This window comes from Sphaerodactylus townsendi, linkage group LG13 (assembly GCF_021028975.2).
Source record: "Sphaerodactylus townsendi isolate TG3544 linkage group LG13, MPM_Stown_v2.3, whole genome shotgun sequence".
NCBI classification, from domain to species: domain Eukaryota; kingdom Metazoa; phylum Chordata; class Lepidosauria; order Squamata; family Sphaerodactylidae; genus Sphaerodactylus; species Sphaerodactylus townsendi.
Genome location: NC_059437.1, coordinates 14,589,826 through 14,607,213, shown reverse-complemented (window position 1 = coordinate 14,607,213; position 17,388 = coordinate 14,589,826). Strand labels below are relative to the sequence as shown.

Here is a 17,388-nt window from a genome sequence, read left to right as displayed (position 1 = left end):
ACGGTCACTCGTCTGGAGAATTAGCAGTTAAGTTGATGTATACTGTTTGTTAATGGGTAGCACTGGAAATTGTATTGGGGCAAGCCAGGAATACACTAGAACAACTCAAGTTAGCGTATGGATTAGGCCTTAGCTAGCAGCATATCTTCATCCAGTAAATTCCACACATCACCTTCTCTTGCCAAAGGAAGCCACAGCAGCAGTCTTTAGTTTTTATACCACCCCCATCCTTCCTGGAGACCCCTCTAGGATATTCAAAGCAACAGATGGTCAGAGGTAGTTTGTCACCGTTTCCATAGCGACACCCCCCTCCCCGCTGTTCAGTTGAAAAACCCAGAAAAGTACAGCAACTGCATATGGTTTGAACAGCATTTTCTTTTAACTTATCTTCATCATTGAGAACTGTATTCATCATATACAAAATAACTGTATATTTACATATACATTTAGATGACATGATCAAGAACCACAATCTTATTTTTAGGAAACGAATGAAACTTTGGTTTCCTGCTCTTGTAAGAGGTCCAGGCACTTTAGTTGAGTCCTTCACAACAGCAGCAATTTAATTGCAACAGTTTAAAAACCTTACTTAGCCAGGGGAACGCATTCTTTCACTTCCATTGCCAGCAGTTACAGAAGCAAGATGCATCATGAAAAGCATTTCAGGTAAGGAGTTTGGCCTATAGATTGCTTGTGGAACACTGCTGTCATTTGTCTAAAACAGTGCTGATGAGATCAGAGCACACAGTGAGAATACGCAAGATTAAGGCAAGTGGCGTTCATAGGTGGCTTGCCTCTCTACCTGTATAGCCACACTGGTATTCCTTGATGGTCTCCCATCCAAATACTAACCACAGCTGACCCTGCTTAGCTGCCAAGATCTGATGAGATCTGGCTAGCCTGACCTATTTGGGTCAAGGGTTTCAACATAGTACAAATATATAGAGAGAATTATGGTCAGTGCTCATTTTACTATGTAATTTGTGCCATTCATTATTCAAATAATTCCCCCCTGAAATTGGTATATTTGGTTCAGATGGTAGGGAAAGACCCACCTGAAAGTGAATAACCCTATACCCAAGTGATTCTTAGTTTGGAGAGAAGTCTCATGAGACAGAGAAATAGAGGATCTGGGTGTTCACCGGGCAAATGCACCTTTAACTCACAACCTAGTGGAGGCAGCAAAAAAGAATCCTGTGTTTGCTGAGGCAGAATTCCTTATTAAGGCCCAGACAGCTAAGTGCCACAATCCCTGTGGTTGACTGGTTTTACCATGAAGATGCTATGGGTCAAACCCTTATAGTTTGGGTTTAGATACTCTGCTTACAAGAATCCAGATGGTGCACATGACGGTTATACCTTTTTAAACCTTGGCAGGAACCAAGAATATGAAATCTCATGCCCACTTGCCAAATTTACATAAATTGTTGAACGATTGTATGCTTTGATGTGTTTGTGGAGACTGGGGCATTCGTTGTCTCCTAACCCCCCCCCCTCCACACACACACACACACACACGCGCCTTGGTATTATCTGGGGCGGAGAACTGGGCCAGTAGGATCGCAGCAAAGCATCCCACAGCAAAAAAGGTCCAGGGAGTGACTGCGGATTACTTCAGCATTGAGGTTCTTTCTTTTTGTGAGAAAAGGTATAGTTTAGACGAGCCACAGCTAGCGGGAGGGCACATTGCAAGTGGATAAGCACCTTCAGTTAATGCTCAGCTCCAATACCTGCTCTTCCTCTCAGGTTCATGTACCACAGATTTTGAGTAGGGTCCCTTGCCTCTCAACGTATCACACTCTTGCATTCTTTACAGAATTTTTTTTTTTTAGGGGGAACACAGGAAGAAAACTATGTCACAAAGAGATACTATTCCTTTACAATCTTGAGGTTGAACAATTGCAAGGCTTAGGGAAAGCTTCAGTCCTAGGAAGGTCACTTGCAGTTCTGCTGGAAGTTTAGGAACGGTTCTTCCAAAGAGAAGATACCCAGAGAGCACATGCCACTGACAACCAGCTTCTCCTCAGATCACCACAGTCTTCAGCAAGACTGTACCTGTTGGGTTCACGAGTACTTTCAAGAACGATACCCAGTTTTGTAGCCCCAGATTTCTGCTGGTGGGAAGGATCTGCTGAACAGAACAAGCAGGGTTACAGGCCAACCCACTTCCGAGGAACGCGAGAGAAAACTTGTAAGTTTGAGGCCCACCGATCTCCTGACGGTTCACTATGGCTATGGCATAAGCGCCACCGGAAAGAGGCCTCTCCCACAATTCAAAACCGTCCTCCTGCAAAGAAGACAAGGCAGATCCATAAGCAGCAGCAATAACATCACTACACACAACCTTCATATAACACAAGTACCCACATTCTTCTCTTAAAATTGGTCTACCAACAATGGGAAACAAGGCAGATCGCGTGATGTGGATACATTAGAATACAGGTTCCAAATCTGAACTCTTGAGAACTTACTTATGTCTTGCAGATACTTCGCAGAATCTGCAGATGAGAGCTAGGCATTTATCCAGTTTTGGGCGGTTTTACATACCAGCAATCGTAAGAATACTGTAATATCCTAAAACTGCAGATAAGAACTGAGAGAGCATGCCAAAACCAAAAGAGCAATGGCTTGCTTGAAACAGCTACCTAGTAAATTCAAGCCTTAAATGAAATTAGAACTCAGGAGCTTCATGTCTCATGTTCACTGCACTATGTGTAAAGTGCCATCAGGTTACCGCCAACATGGCAACCAGTAGGGTTTTCAAGGCACAAGACAAACAGAGGTGGTTTGCCATTGCTTTCCTCTGCATAACAACCCTGGTATTCCTCAGTGTTCTTTCATCCAGGTACTAACCAGGGCCGACCCTGCTTAGCTTCTGAGATCTGACAAGGTCAGGCTACACCAGTTTTTAAAACAACTTAAGAGAGTACCACTTTTTTTCAAGCATCTTGGGATCTAATCAACTACAAGCATTATGATTTTTATTTTGGCTCAAGTACAAAGACTAAGAACATCAAGTTGGGACCATGTACATGCAAGGAGAGAGCCTCAATCCCCCCTCCTTTTTGGACAGGTAAAATTTCTAAGGTACATCCAATTCTCTCCCTCCAGATAATTAATCTTACCTCGGTAATTTGGTATCCCTGCTTGCCCAGTGAATCCTGGTTGATGGCAATCACTTCCTTGTTTTGGAGCAGGGCCTTGGATGCCGAACTAATGTGGCGCAAGTCGTTGGACATAAGGAGCGGAGCTGCCATCATGGCCCAGAGTGCCATCTGTGTGATTTGCTGGTCCCAACTCAGTCCAAAATTTCCTATCACCAGCTAGGAGGTAGAAAGACCAGGGTCCAATTTACAAAACAGAAACTGAGCTTGAGCTCAAAATCAGTCACTGGAAACCCCATGAACAAATCCTTCAACCCCTGACAGCAACAGCTGCCGGTGCAAGGCACATGAGAAAGGTAGCGACGTAGTAAGCTGCCAGTGGTCCTTGGTGTGTAAACTAGTCGCTACAATTATGGCTACAATCCAACAGAGCTAGACACTTGGTGGTGGAAACTGCCATCAAGTTGACCCTGTAGGGTTTCCCAGGTGCAAGGCACATGAGAAAGGTAGCGACGTAGTAAGCTGCCAGTGGTCCTTGGTGTGTAAACTAGTCGCTACAATCCAACAGAGCTAGACACTTGGGTGGTGGAAACTGCCGTCAAGTTGACCCTGTAGGGTTTCCAAGGCAAGAGATGAACAGAGGTGGTTTGCCATTGTCTGTGCAGCAGCCCTGAACTTCCTTGGTAGTCTCCCATCCAAGTACTAACCAGGGCCAATTCTACTTAGCTTCTGAGCTCAGGCTAGCTAGGGCCATCCAGGTCAGGAGCAGATGCATCTAGCCAAGTCATTTCAGTGGGCTTCAGAATGTCTATGAGAGGTGTTCAACTCTGGCGCTTCAGATGTTTATGGACTACAATTTCCATCAGTCCTTGCTGGCAGGGCCAACTGCACACCCCTGGAAGGCAACGTTGCAGCCCATCTTGTTTCACTCCTTTTTATTACCTATTTATTAGTAAGAAGGTTTGTAGATAGAATTTTATTTATACTCCGCCCTCTCGTTTCCCAGATTCATCTGTAGCTTACATCACCATATAATGCATATAATCCAAATTAAAATCACATTTAAGCAATAATTGAAACCATTTATTAATAATACACATTCCTATAACACTAGGTGACAAGATACTGTAAATATCCTTTCTAAATGGCCGTGGCGTAGTGCCAAGGGGAAAGGGGGGTGCACAACGCATCAGGTGTGTGTCCCTGCGGGGGTGTGGTGAGGATGTTCTGGGGGCATGGCGGGGGCACAGTTCCCCCTTGCTCCGTCCCTGCTAAATGGGCAGCTCTTTTATCATCATTCTTTTGCACAGGAACAGACTCTAGAATAAAGAGCAGAGAACAGATTCTTCTCACCATGTCTGGGTCGTTCCAGCCCCCCGGCCCAGCAACGTCAGTGATGTCTTCCTGATTATGAGAGGTCCAGTCGAGAACATTCTTGACGCTGTTCCAGGCATCATAGATGTCAGCAAAATTCCTCCAGTAATTACAGTACTGTTTTATCTCGGTGTAGTTGGGCTGCCAAAGGGGAGGAGGTGGAAGGAAAAGAGGATTCAGTTTGAATGGAATATGCTGGCTGGATTGTGGGATGTGACTAAGAACCACTGACCACCAGACAAGAATTTTTATCAACATTCTGTTCATCTATGAATGCATGAAACCTATCAACGGAAGCTGAATATTTGAAAGGCATTGGTATCCTTCTACACCATTAGTGGATCTCTTACTGCGTCACAGAAACTTTATATTATTTGATATTATTTTATTTAGGATCCTCTGTGTATATATTGTTCATTGTTGTGTTGTTGTTGTTGTTTATAATATGTATGTTTTTGTTGTTGATTAAGAGTTGTGGTTCCGGTATATAAATGTTTGAATTATTTTTATTAAAATAGATTTTTATCGTTCGCACTAGAACCAGACTGGTTCTTTTCCCTTCTGTAAACTAGATACTGTCTCTGGCTCATTATATATATTTTATGTGACTAAGAACTCCCAGAACTAAGACTATTATAGGGGCTGACTTATCAAAATGATTTCCTGAGTGTTTCACCAGACATATTCAGAAATCCTGCATGACTCACCAAGGCTTCTACCCACCCAACTCTTCACAACCCTTCCTCCAAGGAGTATAGGGTATTATGGACTTCATCCTTGCAACAGCCTCATGAGGTATGTTAGCCTGAGAGACAGTGACTTCTGCAGGGTCACCAGCAACTTTTATGTCCGAGCGGAAATTCCGAGTGGAATCTTCCTAGCCAACATTCTGGCTTTTGAGCTGGTTCAGTAATGCTAACCTCAGTATTTAGGATGTCAGGCTCCACCTTAAGAACATAAGAACTAGCCTGCTGGATCAGACCAGAATCCATCTAGTCCAGCATTCTGCTACTCGCAGTGGCCCACCAGGTGCCTTTGGGAGCTCACGTGCAGGATGTGAAAGCAATGGCCTTCTGCTGCTGCTGCTGCTCCTGAGCACCTGGTCTGCTAAGGCATTTGCAATCTCAGATCAAGGAGGATCAAGATTGGTAGCCATAGATTGACTTCTCCTCCATAAATCTGTCCAAGCCCTTTTTAAAGCTATCCAGGTGAGTGGCCATCACCACCTCCTGTGGCAGCATATTCCAAACACCAATCACACGTTGCGTGAAGAAGTGTTTCCTTTTATTAGTCCTAATTCTTCCCCCCAGCATTTTCAATGAATGCCCCCTGGTTCTAGTATTGTGAGAAAGAGAGAAAAATTTCTCTCTGTCAACATTTTCTACCCTATGCATAATTTTATAGACTTCAATCATATCCCCCCTCAGACGTCTCCTCTCCAAACTAAAGAGTCCCAAACGCTGCAGCCTCTCCTCATAAGGAAGGTGATCCAATCCTTCAATCATCCTCGTTGCCCTTCTCTGCACTTTTTCTATCTCTTCGATATCCTTTTTGAGATGTGGCGACCAGAACTGAACACAGTACTCCAAGTGCGGTCGCACCACTGCTTTATATAAGGGCATGACAATCCTTGCAGTTTTATTATCAACTCCTTTCCTAATTATCCCCAGCATAGAGTTTGCCTTTTTCACAGCTGTCATGCATTGAGTTGACATTCCCATGGAACTATCAACTAAGACGCCCAAATCCCTTTCCTGGTCTGTGACTGATAGCACTGACCCCTGTAGCGTGTATGTGAAGTTTGGATTTTTTGCCCCTATGTGCATCACTTTGCCCCTATGTGCATCACCTTATCACACAGAAGGCTGAAACTGAGACAACAATTTATCTAAAATCCCAGGATACAGTAATGTGGTAAGGTAAGAATAGAAGCAGCGACTTGCTCGCTCACAGCTTGTACTCTTAACCATTACAGTATCACAAATAAGAGGAGAAGGGAAATCTGGCAGAAAAGCTGGACTTTATACTGGAGCCTCAGAGGGATAGATTACAAAAACAGGTATTCCAGTACTTTGTCCCAAAGATACCTGAAGTCTTGCCTTTGACTTTACCTTATTCTCTGTTTACAATGAGCCAGGGTGGTGTACTGTAGCAATTAAGCATAAGCATAAGCATTTTATTGTCATTGTGCACGCACAACGAAATTTACAGCAGCATTCCTTGATGCACACAATTTCAGACTCATACCCCATCCTCACTTTCCCCTTCCTCCACCCATCCCTACACAGCCCCAAACACGTCAACACGAAGCCGCGGAGTTTAGCATAGCCACAGCTCTAGAGTAGAAGCTGTCTCTAAGCCTCTTTGTCCTAGTTTTGATAGACCTGTATCGTCTGCCGGATGGTAACAGTTCAAAAAGAGAGTGTTAGAGTAGATGTTATGTTAGATGTTATGTTATGTTAGTAATGTTAGAGTAGGATCTGGGAGACCCTGCCTTGAATCCCACTCTGTTGTAAAAGCTTGCTGGGTGACCTTGGGCCCGCGACACCCCGCTTTAACCTGCCTCACAGGGTCGTTTGAGGATAAAATAGAAGAGAGCAGAATATAAGCTACTTTGTGTTCCTTTAGGAAAATAAAGGAAGTAACTATATAACATAAACAACACTATCCTGATCCATTGATTCCCCCTTGTTAACCTCCATACTACCAACCCCTCCCAAATTAATCCATTCCAGACATGGGAGGTGCTGGTCCTATCACACAGTCTTAAGGCAGGGCCCAATGTTCTGATCAATGGGTTTTAGCCCCAGAAAGCTAAATTCAGTCAAGGTCCTTCCTCAGCAAGGCACTTCCCAGAGTGGGGAGGGAAAGCACTGAAGTCACCAGGTAGCCCTCCTTACCTTTTGCAAAATCCTTTGATACAGCGGCCACTCACAGGAATATACAATGCTTCTGCCAGTTTTATTCAACGCCCGGGACATGGTCTTGTAACCTGGCAGCAAATGGCAAAAATTCAGCTTTCTTAGAATGTGTGGAATTAAACATCAAAATGCTGCAAGAGAACATCCAGATCTTTCTGTGCCATAGGAAATGAGGACATGTTTATATTTTGCATTAACTCCGGCTCAAAATGTGGCCTTTTGGAGCAAATATTGTAAGGAATTTAGGGTACCCTCCTTGCATCCTCCGAAATTCTTTCTTTAAAAAACAGAGGGCCATACTTTTCTTTAAATTTAACCTATAGGTTTTCAGCGGCGCCACATTAGAATCTGCATAAACCAACCCGAAAAATCATCTTAAATTTGTTTTCTACTCACTATGATGTATAGAGAAAAGTTTCCATATAGTCACATTAGCTTCTGAATGGAGGTCATATTTTTAATTGAATGAGGTGACCTGGCAATGTCACCTCTAACCCCCAGTTCACTGTTCACACCTTCACTTGTGCAAAAAGAACTTCTGACCCCCATCATCTTTAGTATCAACCACAACAGAAATGGTGGCAGAGTCCTCATTTCCTAATGTGCCACAGCCACATCTTCCCCTATGGGAATCCTAAATGCAGGCAAACTGAAGTGATAAGGGAAGACAGGACAGGGTGAAGAAATGTGTCTCTGTGGCTGATTGCATTATGATAGGGGGCCGAAGAGCCCTTTTCTGCTGGCTGATGCACAGGTCTTTCCTCACAGACAACCCTAAAGCAGTTCTTACAGGCTACAAAGGGCCACACAGCAGAGATACAACCCCGGGGTCAGATCCTGCAGCAAAGAAAGTTGCTAACTTTGTCCCCATGCGCTAGATACTTCTTTCCTTCCAGCAGCGTAAGGCTTTACTGGAGGCAGTCTGACTCTATGGAAGGAAGTCTTAGCAGAACAGTGTCGTCATATCCAACTCAGCAGAATGAAATCATAGGATCCAACCTCGTTTATGTTCAGGTAATACTATGTGGACCTAATAACATCAGCTGTACCAGAGGTGGGATCCAGAAGGTTCTCACCAGTTCCCAAGAGTGGGTTACTAATGATTTGTGTGTGCCGAGGGGGGGCTACTAATTGGGTCTGCTTTTTCGTTAGAAATTCCATTAGGTCCAAAAATCATAAAGTCCTGTTGTTTCCTTTGTGGCTGGTTAGTGAAGGTAGAAAACGGGATAATTCTCCCTGTTGGGCTGTTTTAAAACATGTTTTAGAAATATGGTAAAGTTCCTTGTTTAAGGAAAGTATCCTTCTTTTGATTTCTAGAAACAAAATTAAGTATTTGAAAGTATTAAGTATTTGACAGGTAGTCAATTAGAGGAGAAGTAGTTGTTTCTGTTGGCAGTAGACGATAGGACTTGCTATAATGAGTTTAAATTATGGACAGAAAGATACCAGCTGGAAATTAGGAACTTTTTTTTTACAGTAAGAGTTTTTTACAATAACAGAGACATTATTAATGCCCTGCCCCCGGAATGCCCGGCCACGCCCCCGTTGTGCACCACCCAGTCCCACTGGCGCTACGCCATTGTTTGAATCCCACCACCATGGGAACCTGTTACTAAAATTTTTGGATCTCACCACTGAGCTGTACCATACTGTGCTCATCATCGAATGCAACGTATACCACCATGTCTTAACAATAGCCTTCTGCACTCTATACCAGACAAACAGGGTAGTGTCAGCCCAGATTTGTTGATGACAAATACAGTGTTCAGAAAGCAGAAGGGAATGTTTTATGGACCAGGAGAGCTACACGTTCCTGTTTTCCTATCAAAAATATGAAAAGGGAGAATCAAGCAGAAGTGATGCATTAGGATTCACGAAGAGATGAAACAACCCATAAGGGATTTTCTCACTCATTATAAAAGGAGACAGCTCCACCTGATCCACCCTTTACAGATGTTAATGATTTCTGCTTAATCTTCATTCCTTATGCACCTTCCTTGATGAGATATGGATTTAAATTAAGTATTGTCGACTCATCTATAAGGCGTCAGGAGCAGTCTCCCTCAATTCGGAATGAATTGTGGTTATGGTTTCAAACTGGCTTCTCTGTGTAACATTTCCCCAGTCCCCCCCTCTCTGTTGCTTGTAACTTAAAATATATCTGCTGCAACATATACATCACACATCTGGTGAAGTGATCTCAGACTCTCAAAAGCGGGAATATATTTTTGTTAGTGTGGGAACGGATCAGAATGTGTATAAAATTGTTTAATCAAGGAAGATTGATTCAAATGAACCAGAGATTGCAATGAATCAAAATGGAGCTTCTGTGTAAGTGACCAGCAGAAACCTGCATGTTTGCAAAAGGTCAAAAAGCCATGTTACCAGGTTTATCAGTGAATATGCAGGCCAGCAAGATAACATCTTTGGTATCTTGGCACTGAGGGCCTACGTGACAGCAGACAAGATGCATTTTATATGACCTTGTTTTCTTGGTTAGGTTTTTGGGTTAGAACTAGCTAAACCAATGTGATTAGTTAAATTACAAAGTGGTTTTTCTATATAGTTAAATGAGCACAGAGAAAGGATAATGAGTGATTCATATTTACATGTATTTGTATTTTCTATAATTCTATTGTCTTAGAATCATTGTATAATTGTTAGAATCATGTTTTAACATTTCATGCTGGGGAATTGAACAGAGAGGTTTTATGATCTAAAAGAATGTCAGAATGCTGCATAGCTTAAGCCTGCATTGCCTAGGGCATCTCTCTCTGAGAGCCAAACTAAGCGAACGGGTTTTTCTTGAAGACAGTGAGCTAGTTTTTATGGCAGTCCTTTGTATATGCATAGAGGCCATAAACTAACAGCATGTAGTGTTTGAGTAACAGAATATACGTAGAAATATAGGCTGTCTTCATGTGACCAGTTCTGACCAATTAGATTTTTAAGGTATATGAATCATAATACGTGGAACGTAAGGGGAAGGATTATGTGACGTCTTTGCATCTACAAAAACTAAGGTCTTCCTCTACTGGCCGTGCCTCTCGCTTGAGAGCACCAAGGCCGCTCCTTCGGGAGAGGTCATCTCCTGTAACATTCTAAACATTGTATTGGGGCGTGCCTCCTTCGGGAGAGGTCACCTTCTGTAACTTATCTGTATTCTGTAACGTTCTGAATTCTGGGTCTATCACTCGAGGGCACTGGGGAGTGTTCACATTCTGTAACTTGCTATATTCTGCTAAGTAAAACTGTCTGTTTGTTTTTCTAATATCAGATGTCTTGCTTTTATTTCTAACTTAGTTTTTCTTAAAACTAATCTTGCTGTGTAGGACCAGAGACGCGGATCTGGCCCCACATTAGTCTTTAAGGTGCCACTGGCTAGCTGGTCAAATTAGCCTAACTCTACCCCCTTGAAATTATAGACCAAACAAGTGCCTTGTTGGGAAGAGGGGGTTTCGGGCAAGGCCTGTTCCCTGTTTTCCCTGCGATGCATTTTCTAGAGACTGGGGGCTGACATAAACCTTAACCTCCTATTTCTAGACAAATCAGCCAGGTGAAAGGCCTCCAGGACAGAAAGAGACCTTCCAGTTACGACCCCTGCACAAGCCGCCTTGTGACCTCACAGCCCTAGTCTGACACATACCTTCTGCCAGTAGCTCCAGCGTGTTACAATTACAGCCGTCGAACTTGAGCAGGTCCACCCCCCAGCTGGCGAAGGTTTGGGCGTCCAGCTCATAGTAACCATAACTGCCAGGAAAGCCAGCACAGGTTTTGTTCCCAACATCTGCATAAATGCCCAGCTTCAGCCCTTTGGAGTGGACCTGATCACAGATAGTAACAGGTAAACACAGCAGGATCAAAAGAATGAACAGACTGGGGTTCTTTGTCAGTGGAGATCAGAGGCATGCAGCTGGTTTGGTTGAGTGGGGAAAGGACTGAGAAAGGATTGATTCTGGAATTTAAAATGGTAGGGGGTGAGCTAAGGACTCCTAGGAGAACCTGAAATCAAACAGGGGTTGACCTACTATGTTTATCAGCTATCGTTAAAAAAATGCAATACCTGTATTCAGTAGTAGTATAACTCTGAATACTAGATACTAGAGGACAGAAAACCAAGAATTACTATCTTCTTTCTACTCAGGGGACAGATAACCTTTAAGGCCTTACGCGGCCTGGGACCTTTGTACCTTCGGAACCGTCTTACCCCATATGTCCCTTTGCGGCCTCTGCGTTCGGCAGAGGCCAACTTGCTGGTTGTCCCTAGCCCCTCGATGATGCGGTTGGCCTCTACCCGGGCCAGGGCCTTTACAGCCCTGGCCCCTGCCTGGTGGAACACTTTACCACCAGCTATCCGGGAGACCTCTTAGCGGGATCTTGGAAGTTCCGCAGGGAGCCTGTACTTCGAACTGTTCCATTCCAGCTTGCGACTTTGGAAGGGCCGACCGCTGATGTGCGCCCCCCCCCTCCCCCCGCTTTATGAGGCCCTTAGCTTTCTGGGTCTGTTTTCCAGGGTGGGTTTATTATGTTTTATGAAGTTTTTGTCGGATGCTGCTGTAGTATTTTTAATCAATTCGCTGTTTTAATTGGGATTTTAATGTTATTGTTGTTATTATTATGTTGTTCACCGCCCAGAGCCCTTCGGGGGAGGGGCGGTATACAAAATTGATAATTAATTAATTAATTAATTAATTAATTAATTAATTAATAACAAAGAAGTACAATTTCTTTCATGATCTGTTTCCAAGTTCTCTAACGATCCGAAGCAGCAATTCTCAGTCAATCTTATAAACGGCTGCACCTTCAGAAAGAAGTTGGTTTCCTTGATCACTTTCAGTCCTACAAGGCTACTGGCCAGCATTTAGACAGAAGATTAAGAAGCCAGGACAAGCCAGGACAGCTCTCCCACCTTCCCCAAAAGGGAATAAGATGTCAAGACCAGCTCCTTCTGCACTCCTTAATTGCCTGGAACTAGAAGAACCGGAGGAGACAAATTAGCACGAGTTCACTCACATAGTCTGCTAATTTGGCGATCCCGCTGGGGAAACGTTTTGGGTCCGGCTGCAGCCGGCCCTGCTCGTCACGGCTGGGAGCCATCCAGCAATCGTCGATGCATAGGTACTGGTACCCCACATCTCTCCAGCCTTCGGACACCATCAGATCAGCCATCTGCATGAACAATTTTTCACTGAGGATGGAAGAAGAGAAAGGTCACAAGAAACTCTAGGTAACTGGAAAGAGGAGTAGGAAAACATGGAGATTTCTACTCTGGCATTGAAGCACTGTGTGGGTTCTAAATATGGCTATAAATTTTTTTTAGGGGGTGATTTCTAAGGAGATGACTTGGACCTTTTTCTTACCAAGGGAAATCTTGTACAAATAACTACATTTCATCAGTACTAGATTTCAGTACTAGTTTACGGTGATCACTACTGTAACACAAGCTGATGAGTACTACAAGTCATACCCAGAGTCCTGTCCTCCCAACACCAACAAAATATTCATGATAGCCAGTGTGATATCGTGGCTGGAGTATCAGACTAGAATCTGGGAGAGACTAGGCTCAAATCCCCTCTGGCGGGTGACGTTGGGTCAGTCACACACACACAGCCTAACCAACCTCAGAGGGTTGTTGTGAGAATTAAATGGAAGACAGGAGAACAACGCAGGTTGCTTTAGGGCTCCATGGGGGAGGGGGGGGGAAGGCAGGATATAAATGAAGCAAATAAATTCCAGACTCCACAGTGACAAGCTTTTGAATCCCTTCAAAAATCCACTTCAAACTTAGCCATATCCCTGTTAATCTTCCTCCCAAGTTGAAGATAAGCTTAGGTGTATTCAGCTCTCTCTTCTCTGCATTCCTGATGGCATTATATAGGTCATTAAGTTCCATCCTGGGATACGGAAAGTTTAGCTGATTGCTTGAAGCATACAAATCCACTAGACTGAGGAATAACTGTTTCACTGGAGGTGACACACAGCCCAATCCAGATGGGGGTGGATTCCCTGGCAGCACTGGTAGGAAGAAAAACGTGAAATCTTCCTGCCCCCAGGAAACACCATAGGGTGGTGTGGCCTCACTGCTGGCAGGGGAACCCCTTATGTGGCCTGGCTAGGCACACCCCCCCCCATTGGCATAAGTCTGCACCACAACCAGTGGGGGATCCCCCCCCCCCGTTTGGGATCATAGACCAGTAAGGGGAAAACTTGCATACCCCAATCAAGTCAGGCTCCACAAGGCAGACTGTTCTTTGCAGCTAAGTCCCACCCCGAAACAAAATGGAAACTGTAAGGTCAATTATTGTCTGACTCACACAGACTACGCAGGTTACACAATTCCTACATGAGGTGATTTCAGATCAGATACGCCACTAAACACAGAATGGCAGAGATTCCTGATCCTCCATTGCCCAGATTCCCAGGAATTTCATTCAAGTGCTTAGGTACGGAGGTGTGTTTTTCCTCCTTTCGGTAAAGAGATTTTGTTACCCCAAACTTTGATGCTTGCTCCTAAACTTTGTTTCTGACATGTTGAGCTCAGAACCTATTTCCACAGATAACATCTTCCGCATCAGCACACAAGGATAGTCCCGTATGCCTGAATCCAGCAAGTGTCAAAGATGTCCACAGCACCCTACAAATGTTCACAGTAACTGACACCAACAAATCAGAGATTGCCATCACGGACTGGCAAATTTCAATACGCAGTCTCCTGTTTTGGAGACTCAGAATATAAGTCAAAAGATATCAGGGATATCAGTAGCCTTTAAAAGTGAAAAGGCCTTCAAACCTACAAAATGGGCATATTCAACAGGCGAAACTTTCCTAATGCTGCTCCTTCAAGCCATGAAAAGATTCACGTCTTTAATTCTGCCCAAACCAACTGTAAGCATGAGACAGTAGTGAACAGTTCTGTATGTCACACCTCCAGCAGGACAATTCCTGCCATTCTTTTAAATGGACACACCATAGCCCGTAACTGCAGCACAAAAGGCCGGATTTCAGCATAACAGTGGGAATAAGAAAACCTACACTGGATGATGATTTTCTCCCTGTCACTGAATAATCATGCAAAAGGATTCACGTTCCTTGGAAAGAAGAACTGGAGACAATGCAAAAGAATGCAGAAGGGGGAAAAAATAACTACGCGGTTATTTGTGACCAGTGACTCAGCTTCTCACCAATATGGCCACCCTCAGAAATCTTTTTTTAAAAAGTCTTGTAGCAGCCTCCCTTCCGAATACCTGCCAGGTTGAGGCTGAGTGTGTGTGTGACAGGCCCAAGGTCACCCAGCAAGTTTTAATGGCAGGCTGGGGATTAGAACCTGGGTCTCTGAGATCCCAATCCAGCACCTTAACCCCTACACTACACTGTCTCTTGTATATGTGACTACAGAGGTAAAAAAAAATAGTATGTCCCATAGCCAAAGTACTGTGAAATACAAGAGGTACAGTTTGTAACATGTTTACATACAAAACATGCTGAGTAGATGTGCAGTCTGGTATAGCGGTTACAATGATGGACTACAGTCTGGTATAGCGGTTACAATGATGGACTACAGTCTTGGAGATCCAGGTTCGAATCCCCGGCCTGCCATGGAAACTTGCTTGGCGATCTTGGCCCAGTCACACACTCACATCGTATCCAGCCTCACTGGGCTGTTGTGAGGACAAAATGGAGGAGACTTTGAGTTCCCAGTGCAAAGCAAGGCAGAGTATAAAGCAAATAATTTGATAAAATAGGGAAAGTTACCATTCACTTTCACAAGTGAATACCATACCATTCACAAGAGAAACATTTCCCCACCTTTATGAACTTAAGTCCCTTAGTAAGAGACAAGGAGAAAAACTGGTCTCACCTCGGTCTTACAAATGACAGTTACAAGTTAATTTTAAACTATATCTCATACTTGCTTGGTAGGGCAGTCCTCCTGTTAGTCAAGACCAGCCTTGCACTGTCTCAATTTGACTGGGTGCAACTCTCCAGATAGGGTTTTTTCCCTCACCTGTGACCCTTTATCGAGTGTATTTTTATCCCACCCTTTCTCCAAGTGGTTCAGTATAAGACACAACCCTATAAGAGCAATTAAAAGAACAGTGTATGACTAGGCAAGGTTACCCTGTGAATTAAATGGCTATGATTTTCAGCACAGATATCCAAGATCTTAGTCTGACACGATAACCACACTAGAGGTCGTACCCTGCCGCAGACCTGCCACCTCCACTTTAGGAATGCAGGCGTGCGGAGCGTGCAAAACGAAGCCCCCCCCCCCCGCCCCCGGCCTACCTACCTACCTACCTGATGCACTGGCGGGGGTCGTGAGAGCAGTCGATCTGGCACAGAAAGCGCTCCCAGTGCAGCCACCCCATGGGCGGCGTCCGCGCCAGCCCGTTTTCCAGCGCCTCAGCCGGACACGCCGCCTGCAGCACCGCCACGATCAGCACGAGAAGCCCCGCTCGGCTCCGGTCCCCTCGCCGGCTGCCCCCGACAGCCATCCTCCGCTCCGCTTTCCTGCAGCCGCGCCCCACAATTGCGGGTAGCAAAAGGAACGAAACAACTTCCGCAGCCAACTGCAGCCCAGCCTTTGACCAGATCAGCCAATCACAAAGCTCGCCGGCAGCCAGGAGGCGGGCACAGATCCCTCCTACACGGAACTAAACTTGCAGTTGCAAAGGGGAAAGAGGAATGGTGATGGTGGGTTTTCCGGGCTGTGTGGCCGTGGTCTGGTAGATCTTGTTCCCAACATTAGAAGCAAGATCTACCAGAGCACGGCCACAGTCTGGAAAACCCACAACCAGTTGAATCCGGCCGTGAAAGCCTTCGACAATACCAGGAAGAGGTGGTTTTGTCACGCGGGAAAAACGTCACAGTGGCCGGACCGGTCGAAAAGTATCACCAAGTTGACCGGGCTGTTTACTCTTTCTTTGCTGCAGCCCAAAGAACTGCCCGAAATGGATTAACAGGAGGCAGCCAACCAACCAATTTTGCAATCCTTTCTCTTGAGCCCATATTTTCCTCTTGAGTTTTTGCAAGCTAGCTTTTATTCCGGTGGTAAAAACACTTTCCCCTATCTCGGGTTGCCACCTCCAGGTTGGGAAATTCCTGGAGATTTCTGGGATGAAGCCTGAGGAGGGCAGGGTTAGGGGGAGTGACCTCAATGGAGTACAATGCTAGATAGTTCACCTTCCAAAGTAGCCTTTTCTCCCCCAAGGAAACAGATCTCTGACACCTGGAAATCAGTTGTAATAGCAGATCTCCAGCTGCTACCTGGCGGTTGGCAACCATATCAATAGCTCTTCATTCCTCTGAATAGTAAATTTATCATGATTTAACGAGGGCGGCAAAATGGCGTTCTTCCACTGAAAAGTAGTGTGCACTCATAAATTGTCGTAGGTAGAGGAGAGAACCATAGCTCAGGGGTACTGAACCTCGATTCCCAGCATCACTGCATTATAAGATTTCAAGCAGACTCCCTGATATCGTCAAAAACTTGAAGGGGAGAGGAGGGGACAGCATCCAGATTTAAGATACCAAAACGAAATAGTGTAGGAGTCCCTTTCGAAAGGCCGCCAAGAGCACGACAACTCTCAGTGAACCCTGTCAAGCAGTCACACAGACAGCCTGTGGCTTTCTGCTGAGCCCTAAAAATGCATTTTGCTCGAGTCAAAGTTTTGCTTCCTGGAAAGCAAATTCCATAAATTATAGAAGAATATTACATCAGGGGATGGGAAGGTGATGCAGAAGGGGCTCGGGCTCAGGGTTAAAACAGAAGTACTTCAAACAGTCCCAAGCCAACCTTTGGCATCTTCCATTAAGAGAATCTAAGACAGCAGGGCAGGGCATTAGGAAACATTACTACTGTGATCCCAAAGAGCAGCTGCCAGCTAGCATATACAGTGGAACCTCGGTTCTCATTGCCTTCGGGTTTCATCGGTTTCGGTTTTCATCGATTTTTTCAGTCAAAAATTTGTCTCGGTTTTCATCGATTT

The 17,388-nt window shown here is 44.7% G+C and overlaps 1 protein-coding gene across 1 annotated transcript; it reads right to left on the bottom strand.

Moving 5' to 3' along the window:
• Window positions 1-357: 357 nt before the first annotated feature.
• GLA (galactosidase alpha) lies at window positions 358-15,928 on the bottom strand. The gene is made up of 7 exons (XM_048514389.1): window positions 15,698-15,928; window positions 12,413-12,587; window positions 11,046-11,223; window positions 7,379-7,470; window positions 4,458-4,619; window positions 3,126-3,323; window positions 358-2,287 (listed from the first exon to the last, which is right to left on the bottom strand). The coding sequence occupies exons 1-7, from the start codon at window positions 15,892-15,894 to the stop codon at window positions 2,024-2,026; spliced, it is 1,266 nt and encodes a 421-aa protein (XP_048370346.1). The 5' UTR covers window positions 15,895-15,928; the 3' UTR covers window positions 358-2,023.
• Between the last annotated feature and the right edge of the window lie 1,460 nt (window positions 15,929-17,388).